We start from the raw sequence: 20,856 nt of genomic DNA on the forward strand, positions 1-20,856 counted from the left end.
ATGCTTTTGTTTTGATACTGAAACTTTAAACATGGTGGATTCCTATGACAACACGTTAGAACGATTATAAAAAATATTCATATTTTCTGCTAAAAATCTGAAAACAAAAAGAAAACATAAATTTTCTGGGAAAAATAAATTCCTGTGCTTCAAAAGTTGAACATTTCAAATTAAACTCACTCTTTTCTGAACTTAGAAACATTTCTTTAAAAAAATAAAACAATAACATTTCTAAACTCAGAATTTTCTGTTTGAAAAGTTAAAAATTTGCTAGAAAATTGCAAAACATTTGGATTTCTAGAAAGTTTGAGGTTAATGTCAAATTTTTTTCTTGGAAATTTTTCACTTTTCAACTTCCAAAATGTCCAGGTTTTTTTCTGAGATTAATCTCAAAATTTCAGACTTATTTTCTTGTAAATTTTCTAGTTGTTGAACTCAAACATTTCTGAGAATAAGACTAGAAACATTGACCTTTTTAGTGAGTTTTCTTTTCCTTTTTTTTTTTTGCACTATTCTAATCTTCTGAGAAATGTTTAGTTTATTGCTAGTTTTTAGCTGTAATAACCTAAATTAATAGAAATTAATGTTTGAAAAGCATATGCGCTATAAATCCAAATCTTGTATTTTAATATTTTGATTGATAGAGCTGCGAGGAAAAAAAGTTTTAGCTCTACAAATAAAAGGTTAAGTTATGTAGAGGTAATAAAATGGGAATAATCTGTGCCATACTTTTTAAAAAATAAAATAAAATTTCCCTTTAAGTTATCGTCCTTTTTTAGCCTTTGAAAATATCAAGGATTGGGATAGATTAAAAAAAACAATCCAATTGTTTTAACTGTATAATAAAATCAGAATAAAAACCATATTTAAAGCTAATATTGACATATTTGGGGTTTATGTAGAAACGCGGTACTGAAACGGTTAACGTCCTGACGTTACGCACGTCACGTGACTTACGTCACCGGTTTGTTCCTTTCCGCATCTACCTGGTGGTTCATTCTGTAACTTTAACATCATTTTCCCCTGGTTTAACCTGCTTGTCGTCTCATGTAGCAGCTTTTTGTTGGGTGTGAAAGTCGTTCAGGTTTGTTTTTTTCTACTGGGCTGCGGTTCTGGACCTGGAAAGGTTTTATTTTTCATGCGGAAGCCACTGGAAGAGGCGGGCTAGCCTCTGGAAGCTAACAGCTGTTTGGGTTTCAGCAGCGGAAAGTCGCTGTCAGGGAGCCGAGCTGCCTCAACGGTGAGAGGGGGAAGAAAACCGAAGCTTTAATCTGTCATCTGATGGTAAAATGGTTCTATTCTGATACAATTATACATCAGAGTAGCTCAGAAGTTAGCCGTAGCCAGATTTAGGTCATTGAGCAGTGTGTTACAGCTGTATTTTAATACAATTTGTAATATAGTGTTTAAGTTTCAATGCTTAGTGTAGAAAGAGGTTTGCAATCTTGACATTACGAGCGATTTATAACCTCAGTTCAGCTAAAAATGTGCGAAACAAGATTAGAGCCACTAAAGAAGAACCAAATCAGATTGACTTTATTGTTTTTCCTTTCTTTGTTTTGTTTTTGTTGAATGAATCCAAATCATGAGAAAAAATGGTAAAAATCCTGGTGAAGAAAAATCTAAATTCTGATGAAAAACAAGTCAAAATAATGAGGGAAAATATGCCAATATTATGTGGAAGAAAAATCCAAATTACGGTAAAATATGTCAAAATTTGGAGAGAGAAAAAAAGTCTAAATTATGTAAAAAATAAATAAATAAAAATAAAAACTAGTCAAAATTCTAGGAAAGTGAAATCTACATTTTGGAGGAAAAGAAAAATTTTGGGAAAAAATATGCCACCATTCTGTGGAAGAAAAACCAAAATTATGGGAAAAATAAGTCAAAATTCTGAGAGAGATTAATTTATATTCTTAGAAAAATAATCTAAAATATGAGAAAAATTAGTCAAAATTCTATAAAATAAAAATCTAAATATTGAAGAAAAAAGTCAACATTTTTAGAAATGTCAAACTTCTTTGGAAGAAAAGTCAAAATGATGAGGAAAAATATGTCAAGATTGTGAGAGATAAAAAAATAAATCCTGAGGGGAAAAAATTGTGGAAGTGAAAGAGTCCAAATGTTGGTAGAAAACCTAATTTGGTTTTGTTTGAAGTTTCCAAACTCAGTGATGATATTGGGAGCCATGTCCTACCTGACAGGTTTGCTCTGGTTTTAACTTTTGGGTTCTCGTCGCCAGGTTCTATGACCTTTGACCCCATCATCCAGGATGTACCCCCCTCCCAGGAAGGACTTCATCGCGCTGACCCTGAGCGACCCCCACAGTCACACCTACAACAACGGCAAACACCGGAGACAGTCCTGCTGGAGGGTGAGGACGGGAAAAATCCAAATTTATCTCCATATTTTATTTATTTCCTGTGGAAAATATGCAAAACATAAACAATCAAAATGGAAGAAGAAACGAAATGATTTGAAAGTCAAATGAGGGCCAGTGTGAACGGCAGAAGTAAACTAGCATTTCATAATTTGTCCCATCAGGCTCACTGGGATATTTGAGGTTTTGTGCAGGGAAAGATTGTCCATGTGAATTATTCCTGTTTCTCTGTAGTGGAGCGTTTCATCCTCTGAAGCGCCCCTCCCTGCTGGTGGGTTTCAGTTTCCTCCATGTCGAACTGGTCCAGCAGCTCCCTACCTGACTGGCCTGTTTGTTATCTCAGACTCTTTATTTGTGAGTTTCCTCAGGCTGTTTTTACACCTGATAGTCCAGCAGATTTTGTTCTATTTGTGAACAAAACTGCAACATTTGTTTACATTTTCAGCTGCTGAGATTTTCTTTCACTCTGCGCCGAGTCAAACCAAACTAATTTAAAAAGCTGTTCCCCTCCTCGCCTGTGGGGGCGCTGCACCACAAACCACTGAAGGAAACAACATGAGAACCTCTTCCTTCACAAAATAGAAACAAAAATGGCTGTAAGATTTCTATTTTGAGAAATGAGCCATTTCTCCTGCTAGCGCTAGGCTAGCATGTTTGTTTTGGTTGTATTTACCCATAATGCCCTGCTCTGTCGTCCTCTCCACTTCAGACTAAAAAGGAAGCCTGAAGATACCGGTGGAGGGTTTCTGGGTTGCAGAACTTTAGTTTTTCAGCATTATTGTGATGCATGAGTGCAGCTCTCTGTCTGCGGCTGGATGTGACGACGAGGCGGTGAGCAGCGCTGCGCCCCGCGCCGACTAACTGCATCTTAACACCCAAAATAAAACTACTGATGTTGGGCAGTCTGCTGGTTGGAAGAAAATGTTTGATTTTGCAACTCAAAATTTGTAATTTTATTTTAGAAATTACAAATAGCCCTAAAACATAGTTTGTTTTATCTCTATGTGCGAAAGCGTAGAAAACATAATTTCAGAAACTGTAAATAACTCAGAATAGACTTGCTTATGGTTTATTGTTATCAGTCACATTTAAAAAAACAGCGCCACCTTTCACATTAGAAGGAACAAAGACGGTGAGCAGTTTAATTTCAGTCTGTATATCAGGATGTTGTTATTGGGGGGTCAGTTTTAATCTGGGTGGGTGAGAGATCCTCAGCCTGAAAAAGTCTGAGAAATAAAGCATTAGCTGAGGAGAGGCTGTACTTTTTCATTGTTTTTAGTTGAAACAAAGGTGATGTTGGAGTTACTGCTGTAAGTCGAGTTTCATGTAATTTGTCTGTTTTTGCTTTCTCAGAAATGGAAGCAGCTTTCTCGGCTGCAGCGGAGCCTCATCCTCTTCCTGCTGGCTCTAATGCTCGTGTTCGCGCTGCTCTCCTTCTCCAGCGTCGCGGAGCAGCGGAGAGGTGAAGCTCGTCTTAGTGAGAGTTTAGTGGAACGTTTGGTGTTTTTGATGGTGATGAATTTCAGCTAACTGGGTAAATTCTGCAGGGCGGTCCGATACGGAGGACTGGCTGGAGCTGAGAGACAGAGGCCTGGTTCCCCCGGTTCTGAAGCCGGCTGAAAGCAGAGGTCCGGCAGCCGGGCCCCATGCGGAGCCAGCTGACCCGATGGAGCCCAGAGGACCGAACATCCCTGCTTTGGCTAGGCCGCCCACCAAGGTGGATGTTTATTTCTAAAACTGGAGCTGAGTGAATGTTCATGTTGTTGTTTTTAAACGGCCATGACAGAAAATTTTATCAACTTCCAATTATCTTAGAAATCAACTATTATGGAGATTAATCAATTATATTGATGATTAATCAATTATATTGATGATGTAATTACTGATCTTACAGTTAATCAGTTATACTGACTATTAATCAATTATTCTGATTATTTGATTAGTCTGATGATTGATCAGACTAATCAGGTAATATAACAATTAATTGATTATTCTCACAGCTAATTGATCACTATGACAATTAATTCATCATTCTAATGATTAATTGGTTATTTTCATGATTAATCAATTATTCTGACCATTAATAGATTATCCTGATGAGTAAGTGATTAGTTTGACAATTGATCAGACTAATCAGGTGGCACTCTGACTAATAATCAATAATTCTGATGAATATTTTGGTAATTAATTGATTATTCTGACAATTAATAGAATATTTGTTCAACAATTGTTCATTCTGATTAATCGGTTATTTTCGTGATTAATTGATTATTTTTTCAGTTTCTTGCATAAAGAAAATTGTCTCAATCATTTAACCACGTAATCCATTTTTATACCAAATAGAACAACATTAATAGATGAAAACAAATAATTCAATCCCTTTTAAAATAAGAAAATTAATGTTTTATTCACAGTTGTGATAAACCAGTTATTAAAATAATTTTGAACTAATTTAGTAATCCATTTATTATACTCAAAAGAAGGGAATTAACTAAAATAACATTCAGATAATTAATTAAACCAAAACTGTCCAAACAATCTAAACATTTTGCATTAAAGATTTAAAACAATCTGTCGTTGTTGGACAAACACACAGAGCCAACAAACAGATTAAAACAGCGGCCGTACGTTTTTAAAATCAAAATTAAACGATGCCTTTTATTTACAGTAACAGCAGCAGCTCCATGGACCTGTTAATATGACTCAGGATGCAGGATTTAAATAGCTGCTGGTTACTGTGGAAATGTGTAGGATATGCAGGACTGTGAGTCATGATGGGATTGTTCAAAGCTGAAGACGAGCCCGACATCAACATAATCTGAGAATAAAACGGGCTGCAGAAATATTCCTGCAGCAAAAAGCTCTGAATAAATGAGGGATTTTATTGAAGTGAGTTTTGTGTTTGTTTTTTAATCTGTTTCTGTGTTTTTACCGACAGAGGAAGCCATTTCCCAACAAAAGAGCTCCACCAAACTCCCGAAAAGAAGGAAATGCTTCGGACACGGTGAGCGACGCAAAGCAGAACCAGGAAGTGGTTCGGGAAGAAGCTGGCGAGGAGGAGGAGGATGAGGAGAAGGTTATCAGGTAATGTGGATGTTTTTAGGAAAGGAAAAGTTTAAAGGCGTGTTTAGATGATGTTTTTGTCGCCGTGCAGCAGGAGAGGAGCCGAGCCGGCCACAGAACCGCCGTCCAATCAGAAAGAAGCTGTGGAGCCTCAGGCGCCGGCCGAACCTGCAGCCTCCGTCCATCAGCAAGGTCCGCCTTCATTTTCACCTGATTGTAATGAACAGGAAGTGATGAGTTCAGATGTTTCCCAAAAGGAAAGAGAGCAGAGAGTTTTTAGATCCGCCTGAATGTTCAAAAACAAGAGCAGAGTGAATATTTATGTTTTAAATGGTCACAGCTGAATCTGTTATTATTGGATTTATTCATGGCTGCAACTTCCAATTATTTTATAAATCATTATAATGAAGATTAATCGATTGGTCTGATTATTGATTGATTGATTATTCTCATGATCGTTATGACGATTAGTCATTGTGACCACTAAACAATTATCCTGAAGATTAATTAGTTTGATGATCAGTCGATTATTCTCATGATTAATCAATCGTTCTGTTAATTGATTATTTTGACCACTAAGCGAACAGACTGGCGATTAATTGATTTGTCTGATCGATTATCTCATGATTAATCAATAATTCTGACGATTAATCGATCATTTTGACAATTAGTTGATTAGTCTGATGATGAATTTATTATTCCCACAATTAATTGATCATTCTGACCACTAAACAATTAAACAGACAATTAATTAGAATGATGACTAGTCGATAATCCTGACTATTAATTGATCATCCTGATGATTAATTGATTAGTCTGATGATTGATCTATGATATAACTCTCATGATTAATCAGTTGTCCTGACGATTAATCAATAATTCTGACAATTGATTATTTTGACCATTAATTGACTAATGAAGTTGCATTCTGACGATTAATCGTTTCTTGTGGTGATTAATTGATTATTTTATCGATTGGATGGTTTTTAAAACTCTCTCCATGTTTCTGCCCTGCCCTTTTTTGTTTATATATTTTGTAGCATTATTTGTGGGTTTTCAAAACTTTTGAAGATTTTCTTTAGCTCAGCAGTGATATCACTTCAAGAGGAGCTGTGGATGAATCGTCTTCGTTTTTAAACCCAGTTTCCCCCGGAGCGGCGGAGCGTCTAGAGGCCGTCCGTGACGCCTTCAGGCACGCTTGGAAAGCCTATCGGGAATACGCCTGGGGTCACGACGAGCTCAAACCCATCTCCAAGTCATTCAGCGAATGGTTCGGCTTGGGCCTGACGCTCATCGACTCTCTGGACACCATGTGGATTATGGGCCTAAAAGAAGGTGATTTATTCCACTTGTTCCACACAGAAGGTCTTAAACTTATTGGTCAACATTTACATACTTAATATTTACACTTTTGAGCATGTAATTAATCTCTATGGTCAGGTCACACCCACAAGATCCCGTCCCCCTTTTCTCCCCGCTGGACGGCAAAAGGCTGCTAGCCGGTAATGACTAGCTTTAGCTGTCAAGTTGCCAACATAACGCACTAAATCTTAAATGTACGCCTGGTGCATAAAAGAAAAAGGGATGCAGTGCTTTGCTACACTACAAAAACTAGGTAACAAGGTTGGAAAAAGTTTTAATTAAGAAAACAATAGCGAGGGAGAGAGAAGTAGGTCAGCTATGCTAGCTTGACTATGACAACCTTAGCATATAGATGTGATGTGGAATTTATTGTGTTTCGGTTCAGTTACAAAATAAGAAAAAGCGATATAAACACCAACTGTGCCAGATTTAAGCATCAGTAGAGCAGAAGTTTGAATTAGCTAATCTACTACTGCTGTGCTAGCTTAGCTAATAGCAGCAGTAGCTAATCTACCACAGCGATCAATTATTAATAATCAGAAAATAAACATCCAGCCTGAAAACATGAAACTGTAAAGGACTGAATGTTCTGTTCTCTGTGTGGGAAATGTTGGTGTTGAATCCTGAAACATAAAGTGGCGTTGTTGTCAGTTGCTATGGCAACGAGTCTGCGTGAAGCGTAGCCGACACAGGGAGCAAAAAAGAACATGAGTGGTTTAGTTCCTCAGCGGTTTTTCTCCATTGTTTTTTGCTTCGCTGTGGCGCAGTGCACTAAATTAGTAATAGCTACATCTCCAGGTTTCATTTTTTAAACGGAGTTGTTCTACTGTGTTAAATTTCCGGACGTAAACGGTAACATGCAGCGAGTCTCTTGATGCAGAATTTGCTGAAGCTAGAAGCTGGGTGGAGAAAGAGCTTTCCTTTGACAAGAACGTGGAGGTGAATCTTTTTGAGACGACCATTCGGATTCTGGGCGGACTGCTGAGCTGCTACCACCTGACAGGAGACCAGCTCTTCTTAGACAAAGCTGTGAGGAAAAACTTTATTTCAACGTCAAGGAAAACATCTTCAGTCTCTAATTGGATTATTTCTGTCCCTTAAAGAAAGACCTGGGGTCCCGACTGATGCCGGCCTTCAAGACGCCTTCAAAGATCCCGTTTTCAGACGTCAACATCGGGAAGGGGACGGCGCACCCGCCGCGGTGGACGTCAGACAGCACGGTCGCCGAGGTCACCAGCATTCAGCTGGAGTTCAGGGAGCTGAGCCACCTGACCCAGGACCCCCAGTACCAGGTCTGGACCACAAACCGGTACCACAGGGAGCCGCTGTTGCAGCTCCGCCAACAAAATCAATCCAGACACATCAGGGTGGCAACTAATGATCGTTTTAGTTATCGATTAATCAATTATTCTGATGATTAATCGATTAATCACATTGTAAAAATTGGCATTTTGTGCAGATTTTTTTATTTAAGCCTTTTTAAACAACATGAGAGATACAGAAAAATATGCAAATAAACAATTCAGTTCCTTTCCTAATAAGATAATAAACATTTTATTCCATTAAATGCAGTAACAAAATTCCTCTTGATCATTTGTAGCAAAAGATGCATCTGCAGCTAAAAAATACTTCTAAACTCAGATTTAATTGTCTTAAAAATTAATTTTCAAGTTGATGTTGGGAGTATTTTTACCTGCAGATGCAGGTCACAGAAACATGAGAAAAGTTGTGATTTTTCTGTTGGGGTGTATAGATTTAAACCAGAATGTGATAGAATCAGGTTCTTAAAGTTAATCTGATGTTTTCCTTCTGATTAGCTCAGATGCTAATGATGCTAACTCTTTCAGCCATTAATTTCGTTCCTTCCTGTTTTCCTGCAGGACGCCGTGAACGAGGTGATGCGGCTCGTCCACAAGCTGCCAGGGAAACATGACGGCTTGGTTCCCATGTTCATCAACACCAACAGCGGCCAGTTCTCCCATAAAGGCGTTTTCACGCTGGGCGCGCGGGCCGACAGCTACTACGAATACCTGCTGAAGCAGTGGATCCAGGGCGGGAAGACCGAGGACGAGTAAAGCCTCATTTTTACCTCCTAAACCAAAATGTTCCCACTTGAACAGTAATGATGCAACATCATGGCTTTATTTACAATGTTTTATTTTAGCTTCCCAACAAATAGTTCAAAAGAAATGGAGAGAAAATGTTTGATTCTAACAGGCAGTGATGTTATTTTTACTCAATAAGCAGCACTGAATCTATTATTATTATTATTATTTATTTCATATGAACCAGTGAAAGAGAAAAGGAAGAAAGTGAGGAAAGGAGACGAGGAAAGGGGAAGAAGGAAGGAGGAAAGAGGATGAAAAAAGGAAGACTAGATAAAAGGGAAAAGTTTTAAAATGAAGAAAAACATAAAACTTGAGAATAGGGATGAATACATTTTCTTCAGTCCAATATTTCTCAAAGCTAATGACAAGAAAATTAGCTGTAAGGACATTATTTATATGTTTTTGTCATTTTGTTGTGAAAATTCAACGTTTTTTCATGAAAAAAATACCTGCCAAAACTCGCAATTATTATTAAATCTGTATTTAAAACATTAAACCCCACTGGTAGATAAAATCTTCAAGTACCTGCGAGTTTTCAGAGTTCCTCATTAAACATGTTCAGCTCCAACCTAAACGACCTTTGACCCTCCTGATTCTGCCTGCAGGCTGCTGGAGGATTACCTGCAGGCGGTGGAAGGAGTGAAGAAGCACCTGGTGAGGCAGACCGGACCCGGCAGGCTCACCTTCATCGGAGAACTCTCCCACAACCGCTTCAACCCCAAAATGGTACCAATGGAGGGTCATGGCAGTCGGTGTCGCTCTCATGTGACGCCACATTTCCACTAGCTTTGTAACTGACGGCCATCTTGGTAGGCAGTTGCTATGACTACGATAAACAAACCACAAGCTTAGAGCTAGCTCTAGACTTGTTCCTACCCAGCTATTAAACAATATAAACACATTAAAACTACTTTAGTTCTTTACCTACCTCAGTGTAATACTAAGATAAATATCAGCGGTATCTAATGTAGTACTTACTGCTGAGCTAGCTTAGCTAATGTAGCTTTTACCTGATGGCTAAGTCAGGTATTGGTCTGCCGTGGGGTCCGTCCCGCCCCTTACTGTCCTTCTAGAGCAGCCTGGGCCACATTTGAATAAAATCAACCTGTGTTGTTCAGAGTGTCATGAAAAGATCCAGATTAAGGCAAATAAATCCGATTTGGGTCACTTCAGGCTGCAGTGTGAACGCAGCCTCTGACATTAAACAGATTTATTTCCTGCAGCCGTTCAGTGAGCGTCTCTCTCTTTGTCGCCGCCCTGCAGGACCACCTGGTGTGCTTCCTGCCAGGGACTCTGGCTCTGGGGGTGCACAGCGGCCTGCCGCCGGACCACATGGACCTGGCCCAGCAGCTGATGGAGACCTGCCACCAGATGTACAGGCAGATGGAGACGGGGCTCAGCCCAGAGATCGCTCACTTCAACATGCAGGGCAGCGAAGGCCAGGATGTTTCTGTGAAGGTCAGGCCGAGTTTCACACGCTTTCATTCTCATGTCCATGTGCAGGATTCACTGCTAGCATGTTTTTATACACAGTAATGGATTTTTACAGCGATCTGAAAGAGGAACACTGCAAAAACACTAAATCTTACCAAGTGTTTTTATCAGTTTTCATGTATATAAAAATGTTTAATTCTGTGGTAAATTATTTTACTTATAACTATTTAATAAGACTTTTTGACAAAGAACAAGCTGCTATTTCTTGCTGAATAGTGACCTGAAGGTTAGTTTTGTCTTGGATATTTGCAGCAGAAACTGTCTGTAAATTGTTTTTGCAGTGTAATCGGTGCGAACGCGGCTGAGAGGCTCCAGCAGGTCTGATGAATCTGATTTTTAATCAGCCGCTCTGCGTTTGTTTGAGCGCGGCCGCCCCGCTCTCCTCAGGCCTCGTTTGGTTTTTCATTAGCGGCTCTGAGTTTCTCGCAGCGCTGAATATTTCTCCATTAACTCCGAGATAATTAGGAAACGCTCTCTGAGCTCATTCAGACCCAAAGACACAACGGAGTGATCACAGAGGCCTTTAGGATGATTTAGAGAGAGAGAGCAGCTTTTAAACACCATGATGACCATAAACATGAGTCTGACTGGACTCTTCATCAGCAGAAGCTTTCAGTCCAGAAACGACCTGAACGATGTTGGATTACCGACTCTAGAGGACACAAAGAGGCATCCAACCAACCATCCAACCAACCAACCAACCAACCAACCAACCAACCAACCAACCATCCATCCATCCATTAATCCATCCATCCATCCATCCATCCGGCTGTTTATCCACCTATTGATCCAGCCATCCATTCAACAACAGTTGGTTGTGCAACCAACAAACAAAACATCCATCCATCCATCCTTCATCCATCCATCCATCCTTCATCCATCATCTGTTTATCCAACTGTCTCAGATTTTTTGCAGGTTTCACTGAAAGTTTTGACTGTTTCCTGTAAAACGTCTGTGAATCCTGGTCAAATCATAAACACCAATAAAAGATGCCTGGAGTTTATTTGGCTGCTGAAACTGAAACAGCTCCTCTTCTCCTGCTATGTTGTTATTTTACGTTTTAAACGTTACCATCAGAGAGCCCAGCAGTCCGTCAGGCAAACCAAGCAGAGACGAGACGTTGATGCACAGAGACGGTTTAAAAATGCTTTATAGCCGCATCGATCAGCTGCAGCTCTGCCACTTTGTTCCATCTCTGCTCCTTCATCTGGACCCACCCACTCAGCCTGGGGCGAACGCTGACTCATGTCACCCAGAAGTTTTAAAGAGCTGCCGAAGTTCACTCTAAAATGCTACGTTAAAGATAAACACTGGACAATAAGAATGACCTGCTGCTGCTTTTCATTCAGTCCTCGTCGATGCTTCTGTCTCCATAAGCAGCTTTAATAAAGTTGTGTCCAGTTTTCATGCTTCCTGTCAGCTTTTTAAAGGTCAGACTAAAAGCATTGATTGCTGTCCTGCAGCCTGCCGACAGACACAATCTGCTGCGCCCCGAGACGGTGGAGAGCCTGTTCTACATGTACCGGTTCACCAAGGAGGCCAAGTACAGAGACTGGGGCTGGGACATCCTGCAGAGCTTCAACGCCTACACCAAGGTACCGACCAGCCGGACGCTCATTTATTCCTGTTGTTCAGATTCACTGATGATGATTATGCTAAACCAGGGAAGTCCAAACGTTTTGTCACATCGGCCAAAATCATCAAGTCAAACGGACTTGAAGGCCAAAACGGTATATTTCTAATAAAAACTTGTGCTGCTATGCATTACTTGATAACGTAACAGTCTTTTTTCTTTTTTTTTTTTGTCAAAAAGAGATTTGTAAACTATTGTAGAGCCAGAACTTAAAGGGGAACTATAATGCAAAATTCACATTTTCATGTTATTGCACTTCAGTTTGGGTCTGAACGGCTTCTAAAAACAGCCCCACTGCTGAAATAACTGCAGCACTCAGATGGTTTTAGCCATTAAGTTCAAGGTTTTTGATGTCTGGAAAACGAGCCGCTTCAAAACCTCCGAAACGTAACGTCACAAATAATCAGGCAGTGGCCCGTTACTTAGCAACCCCAGCAGAACTCTGCCCGTTACCAAGCAACCCCAGCAGAATTCCGCCCAGCAGCAGCAGCTTATTTGGATTTAAAGTGAAAAGACGCCCTAAAACGGCTAAAATCTGATCATCTAAGAATGAAAGCAGCTAACCTGTTGAAGGAAGCCTGATGGTTCACCTTTCAAGGAATGAGTTTGAAGTGATTTTGAAGGATTTTTGACCAAAGCGGCTCTGTTTCCTGACCTCTCTGACATTTCCTCAGCTGGTAAAAATGTAATTATATTTCATGTTCGACTTCAGGCAGCTTGGGGAAAGCTCAACATGTATCAAAATTGATTTTTCAGCTTCCCAATGGAAGCGTTAACCACCTGAGCACACGTCTTCTCCAACCGCAGGTCCCTGGCGGCGGCTACACGTCCATCAACAACGTCCGTGACCCCTCTAACCCCGGCCCCCGGGACAAGATGGAGAGCTTCTTCCTGGGCGAGACGCTGAAGTATCTCTACCTGCTGTTCTCCGACGACGACGAGCTGCTCAGCCTAGACAAGTACGTCTTCAACACCGAGGCTCACCCTCTGCCCATATGGCCTTCGCCGCCCAAATGAAGCCCGGAGTCCTGCAAGGTCCAGGTTTTGGCCTCCTTTATTTTTCCTAAGGAAAAGGTTTCATATCTGAACTCGGATCAGACTCACCAGAACACTTTGTTATGACTCAGTTATCAATTAATGACTGTATATTTTCTAATTTTGGGTTATTATACGAGGTGGAAATCACTCATTAGTGCCATTTAATGTCTGAACTGTATATTTAGTGGTGATTTATCACTTCTGTGGGTAAATAATGGAAATGTTTAATAAATGAATGACTCAGGCTGACATTCTTAATGAACCAGGTTCTTCAATGAATGTAGTTTATTTTTTTCCGGGTTAATTTATGTTTATTTATTTGGGTTTCATGGATGTTTTTGTTTTCTGTTACTTGGAAATTCACTTTATATGAGGGGATTTATTAAACTGTCTGGACCTGAGAAGGACTCGCAATCGACTCTGACCTGGAAGAAACTTGTATAGAAAATATTTTTGAAAGTTAGATGGAGAAAGACAATTAATTTTTTCCTACGACAAACTATTATGGCCATCGTACATGTTGAGGTTTTCCGCAGAGATTCTCGCAAAATCAACAAATTCTCTGAATTTTTGTGATTGTGATTTATTGCAAATTTTACAGAGAAATTGTCAAAATCATCGGGTTAAAGTGATACAAACTCCCACCTGTAGGGGGCAGTATTTCTTTGTTCTAGTGCTCTGCTACCTCAGCTTTAATTGATGTCAAATTAACAAAAACAAAGTCTCATTTACCGTCATAAACAAAGCGCCATCCCTCTATTCTCCAGGACAGTTACAGGAAATTATCACTACATTTCTCACGAAGCACCTTGGAATCTTGGAGTTACACAAAAATACAGTAAATTGTTCTCAAAACAGTAAATTTTAACCAAACTGCTCAGACATTTTCAGATTTATTTAACATATTTACAAGAAAATAATTTTTTTTTCCAAAGGGTACAAATCATCAGAATCCGTTGATTTTAACTATTTTTTATTTTATTTTTTTCATTTTATTTTCTACTTGCTAGTTATTTTTCTCTTACAAACATGAAATTGATCTCAAAATTTCCAAGGGCTTTTGGCAGAAAATCATTGTCTATGTATAATTACTGTAATACTTAGTCATAGTTTTCATTTTTTTCCTGTATCAGGAAAAATTAGAAGAAAAAAAAAACAAGATTTGGGGGATAAAAAGATATATAAAACTTTTTTAAATATGAAGTAAACTAATGAGTAAATAATGAAGAATCCAGATATAATGTAATACGTTTACATCAATTCAACACTACTTTGACTCTTTAAGTCTGGATTTGATGAAGGTTAAAGAATCAAATCTTCACTTTAATCTGTGGTGGCAGATTGTGGATTAGGATTATGGTGATGGTAAAGAGGCCTTCCAACCTCAAAGATGAACCATTAAAATCCCAGTTTCAACCTGCAAAAAGCTGCTAAGCCATCAGACGGACGGCTTGATCACTGCAAAGCCAATAAATATATTTTCAATGATTATTGAGAAGGTTGTAAATAATTTTCAATGTGACAGATTTTAATAAAATGTGAATAACAACTGCAAAGGGAAACATTTTGCACATTTTTTCTGTGTTTGGTTATTTATTTAGAGATGCCCGACTCACTTCCTGGTAGAAATGTTAGTATTTGGCTAAATTAATCCAAATATTAGCATTTCGTTGAGCTTTTGGATGTTTGGCCACTTCCTTGTAACGGGTCATCTGAATGAATCCATTTCCTGGTTCTGATCCAGCTTTACAGAAAAGCGTACAACTTTTCACTGAGCTTGCACTTTTGTTAAAAAAACAAAACAAAATAAAAAACTAAGTTGCAAAACGCTCATTGCTAAAGAAGCTGATGTTCCCAAATATATTAGTGGAAAATTTGGTGGAGGAAAAAACCACCAATGGGAATAACAGCAGCCTTGAAAGTAAAATCAGCATCTCCTGAAAATCAGCCTGAAAATAGTCAGATTATCTGATGAACTGAATTTTTGGGTTTTCATTTGCTGTAACTGATCATGAAAATTCCCGTAATAAAAGCTTTAAATGTCCTTGATGTAACTAAACAATGTGAAATTCAACTTTTTCAATTTAAGTTGTGAAATAAAATTTTTTTTTTTTTTTGATTAAATTGATTTATTAAAATGCTTCTGGCTCGTTGAATTGTTCTGGAATTATTTATTTAAATTCTATTTTACAGATTAATCGTGATAATTTAAATAATCGCCAACTAATTGATTAATCATGATTAATTCAGACTCAGAAAACAACATGCAGAGCAGTAATTAAGTACAATATTCATATTTTTTTGCATTTAAGATATAAAAAACTTTGTCTCTAAATATGTTTTATCCAAATTTACTTAAGTGGAAGTTTTAGCTTCACCTGTTGTTGAATTTTAGGCAATAAAATCTTTATTGTATAATTTAAAAAGTGAATTGAATTATTTGTGTATTTGCATCTTTAATATATTTTGAATATTGTATAAAAAGACTTAAGTGGTTGAAAGAAAAATCTACAATGTTTTTTATCTGATTAATTGATAAATCATCAGAATAATTAATCACTAAAATAATTGTTAGTTGCAGCACTAAACTGAGTATTTTTTACTAATAAAATTTAGGATAATTCAAACACATCTGATAATCTGAGGTTACTGTAGTTAAAGAACATTTTGATTTAGTGAAACCAGCAAATCTGTTTAAGCTTGAAAAGACAGAGAAATGTCCTAATTTGTGTCTAAATTTTTCCCACGCTGGTTTCTCCACTAGAAATCTCCAATCTCAGCAGTTTTACTTTGTGTTTTAACAGCTCTGGACGTGATGAAAAAGGACAAATCGAACCTCTGATGAGCCTTTTAATTTTACCTGAGCTGGACGCTGCGGCTCTTCTCAGCCTTAAATGGAGACACTGAGACGCTGCGGCGCATTTTTGTGCCACTAACATCCAGCACTGCGGCTCGCTGATGGGTTTTTAATGGCTTTTGGGCAACAGTTGAGCTCATTTGGCACAGATAGGCGCTGCATCTCCAGCTCACAAAGCATCTGACACGTCAGAGACGGTTCATTATGTGCTTTGTGTTGATGTCTGAGCAAAAGAATAATACAGATGTTACGTGTTTTTAATCTAGAGTTGAAAGGAAGCTGTAGGAATAATATTTTTAGATTAGTTACGGGGCTTTTGGTGGCAAATATCCAAATTCACATCAACAATAAAGCACTAATCTGTTGTAGAACTAAAATTAATGTAGCAATTATTCTGATGATTAATCGATTAATCAGATAAAAAATAACAATACAGATTTTATTTAATCACCCAAGCCTCTTTTATGCAATATTAGAAATATATTAAAATATACAAATTAAAAAATATTAACATTTATAAATAAAATAAACATTTTATTGTTGATATTAAATCTGAACCAGGTGAAGCTAAAACTGCCTCTTAAGGAGTTTTGGCTAAAACATATTTACAGACAAATGTTTTTTTTTTATCTTAATTGCAAAATGTATATACATATTGGACAGTTTTTGCTTAATTACTGCTCTGAATGTTTTCTTTTTCAGCAAGTAGCTTTTTTTTAATGTGTACTCCAGTTAATGATTAATCGCTAACTAAATTAGTTGATGATTGTTTCCATAATCGATTAATCATGATTAATCTGATTAATCCTTTCAGCCCTATAAGAGCTTCTGCAATTTTCAGTGGTTTGCTGCATTTCACTGTGTGGTAATCGATTTACAGATTATTTGGGTAATCTGTTAATCGATTAATCGCAAATGAGTCGTTTAGTTGTTTTGTAATTCAGGGATCAAGCAGATAAAATATGCAGACATTGTTTTACTTCATTGTTCAGATTGTCATAAAAAGTCCAAAAACAATATAAAAATGTATTGAAACTCTCAGTAAATGAGCTGAATGCTGGATTTTTTTCCCCAAAGGAGCAGATTTGATGCAGAACTTGTTAAAGTATCTCAATCCTGCTATTTTAATGCTAATTGATATAATTAATGTGCCTATTTTGAAGGAAAACCCGTGATAACTGTTTGTTTTCATCCTGTGACTTTAACAAGAATACAGATAATGATGTTGCTGCTTCAGATGAGAGTTGAAGGAGGAAATGCAACACTTGCCAAACTGTTGAATGCGCAGAAACAAGTCGATAAGACATCAAACCTGGAGAGATGACATGCAAATTGCTGCTGTCGCTTTGGATTATTATTGATAAAAATGCTCCTTTGACTCCCACAGATTCTGTTTCTGCAAATTCACTCTTTGTTTTCAACGTATTGATCCTGCAATTACGCCTGGCATTTCACGCCGTCCAGAGGTCAGATAAAACATTTCAGTGACTGTTTTATTTTTATTAAGGGTTTTTGTTAGCCTGACAACACAACCATGTCATTACAGTCACGTTTTTGCGGTCAGGCTGATTCTGGTGCATCGATTGCAAAAGGATCTGGAAAAATGGATAGAGAAAAAGAGAAAACTAAAGAAAGTAACAAAAATCAGGCGGAAAAACGTCACCAAAGTGGTTCTGTTGATTAATCAGACTATCCTGACCTGAACGGCATAAAATGACAATATTGTAACCAGGGATTTATCGATCAAATTACGTTTAATTTCTAATGATTAACTGATAATAAAATAGCGTTATTAAGGTGAAGGCTGACGAGTGTTTATATTTCAAACAGAATCACATGAAGTGCGTTTTTCACCTCATTAATACAGGACCGTTTCTCCTTCCCCGTTCTGTCATGGCCGCCATCTTTGTTTCCAACAACTCTGTCCATCAAGATGACCAGCGGCGCCCTCTGCTGGATGGCGGCCAAACTATAACACTGAAAGATGAGCCAAACGGACATATATTGGAGATAATTTCAATCGAATAAATAATTAATAGGAATTCATTGTTTGCAGCACTAATCTTGATCAATCCTGTGTGTGTTTTTAAGTTAGAAACTGGTTAAAACTTGTAATCCCAGTTTATCAGTACATTAACTGGGGCACAGATTATTTCCAGACGCTTTTCTGCCAAAACACACAGCGCAGCTTTTTTTTTTGTTTGTTTATTTACATTCAGATAATAAAAACTAATCTCTGAACACATGGCAGATAAACAAACCTAGACCTTTATTTATCTGTCATCTTCTGCTTTGGTCTGATCATTGAGAGCAGCTGGACTGGACCGTCTCACCCACAGAGGTTAGTTAGTATTTACACTGCTGAACGAACAAGTTAGCATTAGCTAGCATGTTGAGCATTAGCTAGCATGTTGAGCATTAGCTAGCATGTTGTTGTCAGTGTTTATCACTGCGTAACAAACTAAGTTATTCTAACTCGCATCTCACGCTACTGCCTTAATGAGCTGTAAGCATTAAATTCTGTGAGTCAATAAATGAGGGAGAAAATGCCCCAAACGTCGGATATTAGCTACTAACTAGGGATATTAAAGGATTTTGTTAACGGCAACATCATCAGCTCTCATACACGAACAAAATAAAACACAAGAAAGAAACATAAGAACAATATTTAATGACATTGTAGAACATCTAAAATGATGTCGAAATTAAATTGGTGTTGGAGTCTTTAAGAGCAGATGTAATCTAGACGTTGTGGCCATCTCCTCTCCTCCATGTCAGCGCAGCGATGATCCACGACCGATGCGGATCCTCCGATCAGGACAGCCAGACTCATCTGAGACGCCAGAGACCTTGGCACCCGGCTGAGGCCTGAGCCGCCATCCATCAGCCGGCGTCTCCCAGATGAGGCATAAAATAACGTGAAAGCAGCTGTGGTCTGCCAAAATCTTCTTATTTATGACGCCACGCGTTTTGAACAACTCCCTCACACTTTGGAGAAGCTGGATCTGTGATTAAGATAAAAATACAAAATTATCATATTTAATACCATGGGTTAAGTGTTTTGTTTCCAAACTCACGGTCCGGGGGCCAAATTCAGCCCGGCAGAAGTTTTTCTGAGGCCTTCTATACCAGGGGTCAGCAACCTTTACAACCCTCTTTTTTTGTCTTTAGCAAAAGGCCATGAGACATTTCTCCCACTGACACTGGACCAGCACGTCTGTTTTGGTTGTATTTACCCAGAATGCCCTGTGCTGTAGTCCACTTCCTACTTTTGGAGCGGTCTCTGGTCCACTTAGCATGCACATAAGCAATCAAGCTGCCAAAAAAGTTAAAAATTAGTCAAAAAATAAGACACAAATGGATGTGAAGTGTTTTTAAAAACAGATTTTTGTATCAAATTCTCGTTTTCTGGCTTTTAGATTCTCACTGTAGGCTGATCCAGGTGCTGCCTGCCAGTAAAATGAACGTTCAGATTTCTGCAGCTGGTTTTGATTGATGGTGGACGCTCGTCTCTTCTCTCCAGATTATCCATTACGCAAGTGTGTGTGCGCGCGTGTGTGTGTGTGTGTGTGTGTGTGTGTGTGTGTGTGTGTGAGTGAGCTGCCATTATGGCGCTGCCCAGACTGGTGTTCTGATCCCTCGTTTGATTAAACGGTCGGTCGCAAATGAACACGTCGGGTTATTTTCAGATCATTTTGCCGTTTTCATCACAGGTGGAAAAGGAAAAATAATGACACCAAACTCACAGACAGGAGAATTACTCAGACGGATTTCTGTCTTGGAAACTTCAAACACGCCTTCATCTCTCAGCTAAACGAAACAAATTCACTGGATTTCTATAAAAGATCGCTCAGACTTTCTCTTTATTTACCTCTAATTGGTTTTATGTTTTTCTCCAGTGAGAATCCTTTGTAGTTGTTAAAGGTTTGTGCTTTTCAGTCTCATTAGGAACCAAAGAGAATTAAGGAAACATTTAAGAATATTTTCCTCCTTTAGATCTGATTATTCTTTGTAAAAAAAAAAAAAAACAACTTAATTTAAGGGTAAAGTACACTTTTATCTCCGACTCCTGAAGGCTGTGCGTTGCATTTTTCACTTTGTGTTTGAGCTTTGAGACAAGCGCCTGTAAAATGTTACTGACTGTTTTCACCTCAGCTGAAATATTAAACTATGATCTGACAAAAAAGTGCTCAGATTTGGATGACTCTCAGAGGCTGGAGGGTGGTTACGTTCTCAGATGTTTGATTTATTTTCCTTCCATAAATTGGCTTTCTGACACATTCAACATAAAGGTAAATGTAAAAAATTTAATATTATGAAAAAGTTCAATATTTTTATGACTCATATATATAAAATCATTTTTTCTCATGTTATAAATGAAACAATCTGCCAGTGAAGCTCAATATTTAGGATTTATTGACTTAAATCGAGATCCTATTTTGCTGAAAAGCTACTTGTCAGTTAGTTTTGTCCACTAAGATATTTACATTAGAAATGACAACAAATTTGGTGACAGTTCACATATTCAAATTCAAAAATAGGAAATTAAATGTCCCTTTCTTACTCATATTAACTCAAATTCTTCAGAGTTATTGTATTATGTAAATTGAAATTATTTAGAAATGTAAAAAAAAGCTTTGTGAAAACATTTATGTTGAAAAGAGTCCAAGAAAAAACACAATTAAGCTCTCAGTGGCGTCTAAACAGAATAATTATACCAATGAAGCAAATTAGATGACATCATTAGAACATTTGAGTGGAACATAAACATTTTCAGAGACATCTGTTTGACAGAGATTTAGCTGTTTGATGAAAACTGATGACTTTGGTGAGCATCTAAGCCTATTAGGCCCAGTATTTAGGCCTGCTAAGCCTCCAGAGTGATTACACTTAACCACGAAATTTAATTAGGAGTAGGTA

The 20,856-nt window shown here is 38.0% G+C and overlaps 1 protein-coding gene across 3 annotated transcripts; it reads left to right on the plus strand.

Moving 5' to 3' along the window:
* The first annotated feature begins 926 nt into the window (after window positions 1-926).
* Window positions 927-14,881, plus strand: man1b1a (mannosidase, alpha, class 1B, member 1a). Of its 3 annotated transcripts, none has more exons than XM_015017306.1 (14): window positions 927-1,284; window positions 2,243-2,374; window positions 3,734-3,842; window positions 3,928-4,097; window positions 5,319-5,464; window positions 5,535-5,635; window positions 6,587-6,778; window positions 7,686-7,834; window positions 7,909-8,097; window positions 8,686-8,876; window positions 9,519-9,639; window positions 10,177-10,371; window positions 11,872-12,003; window positions 12,849-14,881. In XM_015017306.1, the coding sequence occupies exons 2-14, from the start codon at window positions 2,273-2,275 to the stop codon at window positions 13,056-13,058; spliced, it is 2,007 nt and encodes a 668-aa protein (XP_014872792.1). In that variant the 5' UTR covers window positions 927-1,284; window positions 2,243-2,272; the 3' UTR covers window positions 13,059-14,881. The 3 variants fall into 3 exon arrangements, with proteins under 3 accessions (XP_014872792.1, XP_014872791.1, XP_014872793.1); XM_015017305.1 differs by having other exon boundaries at window positions 927-1,240; XM_015017307.1 differs by having other exon boundaries at window positions 927-1,240; window positions 5,538-5,635.
* The last annotated feature ends 5,975 nt before the right edge of the window (window positions 14,882-20,856 follow it).

The sequence above is a fragment of the Poecilia latipinna genome, unplaced genomic scaffold (assembly GCF_001443285.1).
Source record: "Poecilia latipinna isolate Pla-1442-1.1 unplaced genomic scaffold, P_latipinna-1.0 Scaffold2125, whole genome shotgun sequence".
NCBI lineage: Eukaryota > Metazoa > Chordata > Actinopteri > Cyprinodontiformes > Poeciliidae > Poecilia > Poecilia latipinna.

Bases quoted from the DNA above. Each gene is read 5' to 3' on its own strand.
- man1b1a (XM_015017306.1), top strand. From the start codon at position 2,273: ATGTACCCCCCTCCCAGGAAGGACTTCATCGCGCTGACCCTGAGCGAC. The intron at 4,098-5,318 runs GTGGATGTTTAT...TTTTACCGACAG, and splicing joins TGGCTAGGCCGCCCACCAAG to AGGAAGCCATTTCCCAACAA. The intron at 5,465-5,534 runs GTAATGTGGATG...GTCGCCGTGCAG, and splicing joins GATGAGGAGAAGGTTATCAG to CAGGAGAGGAGCCGAGCCGG.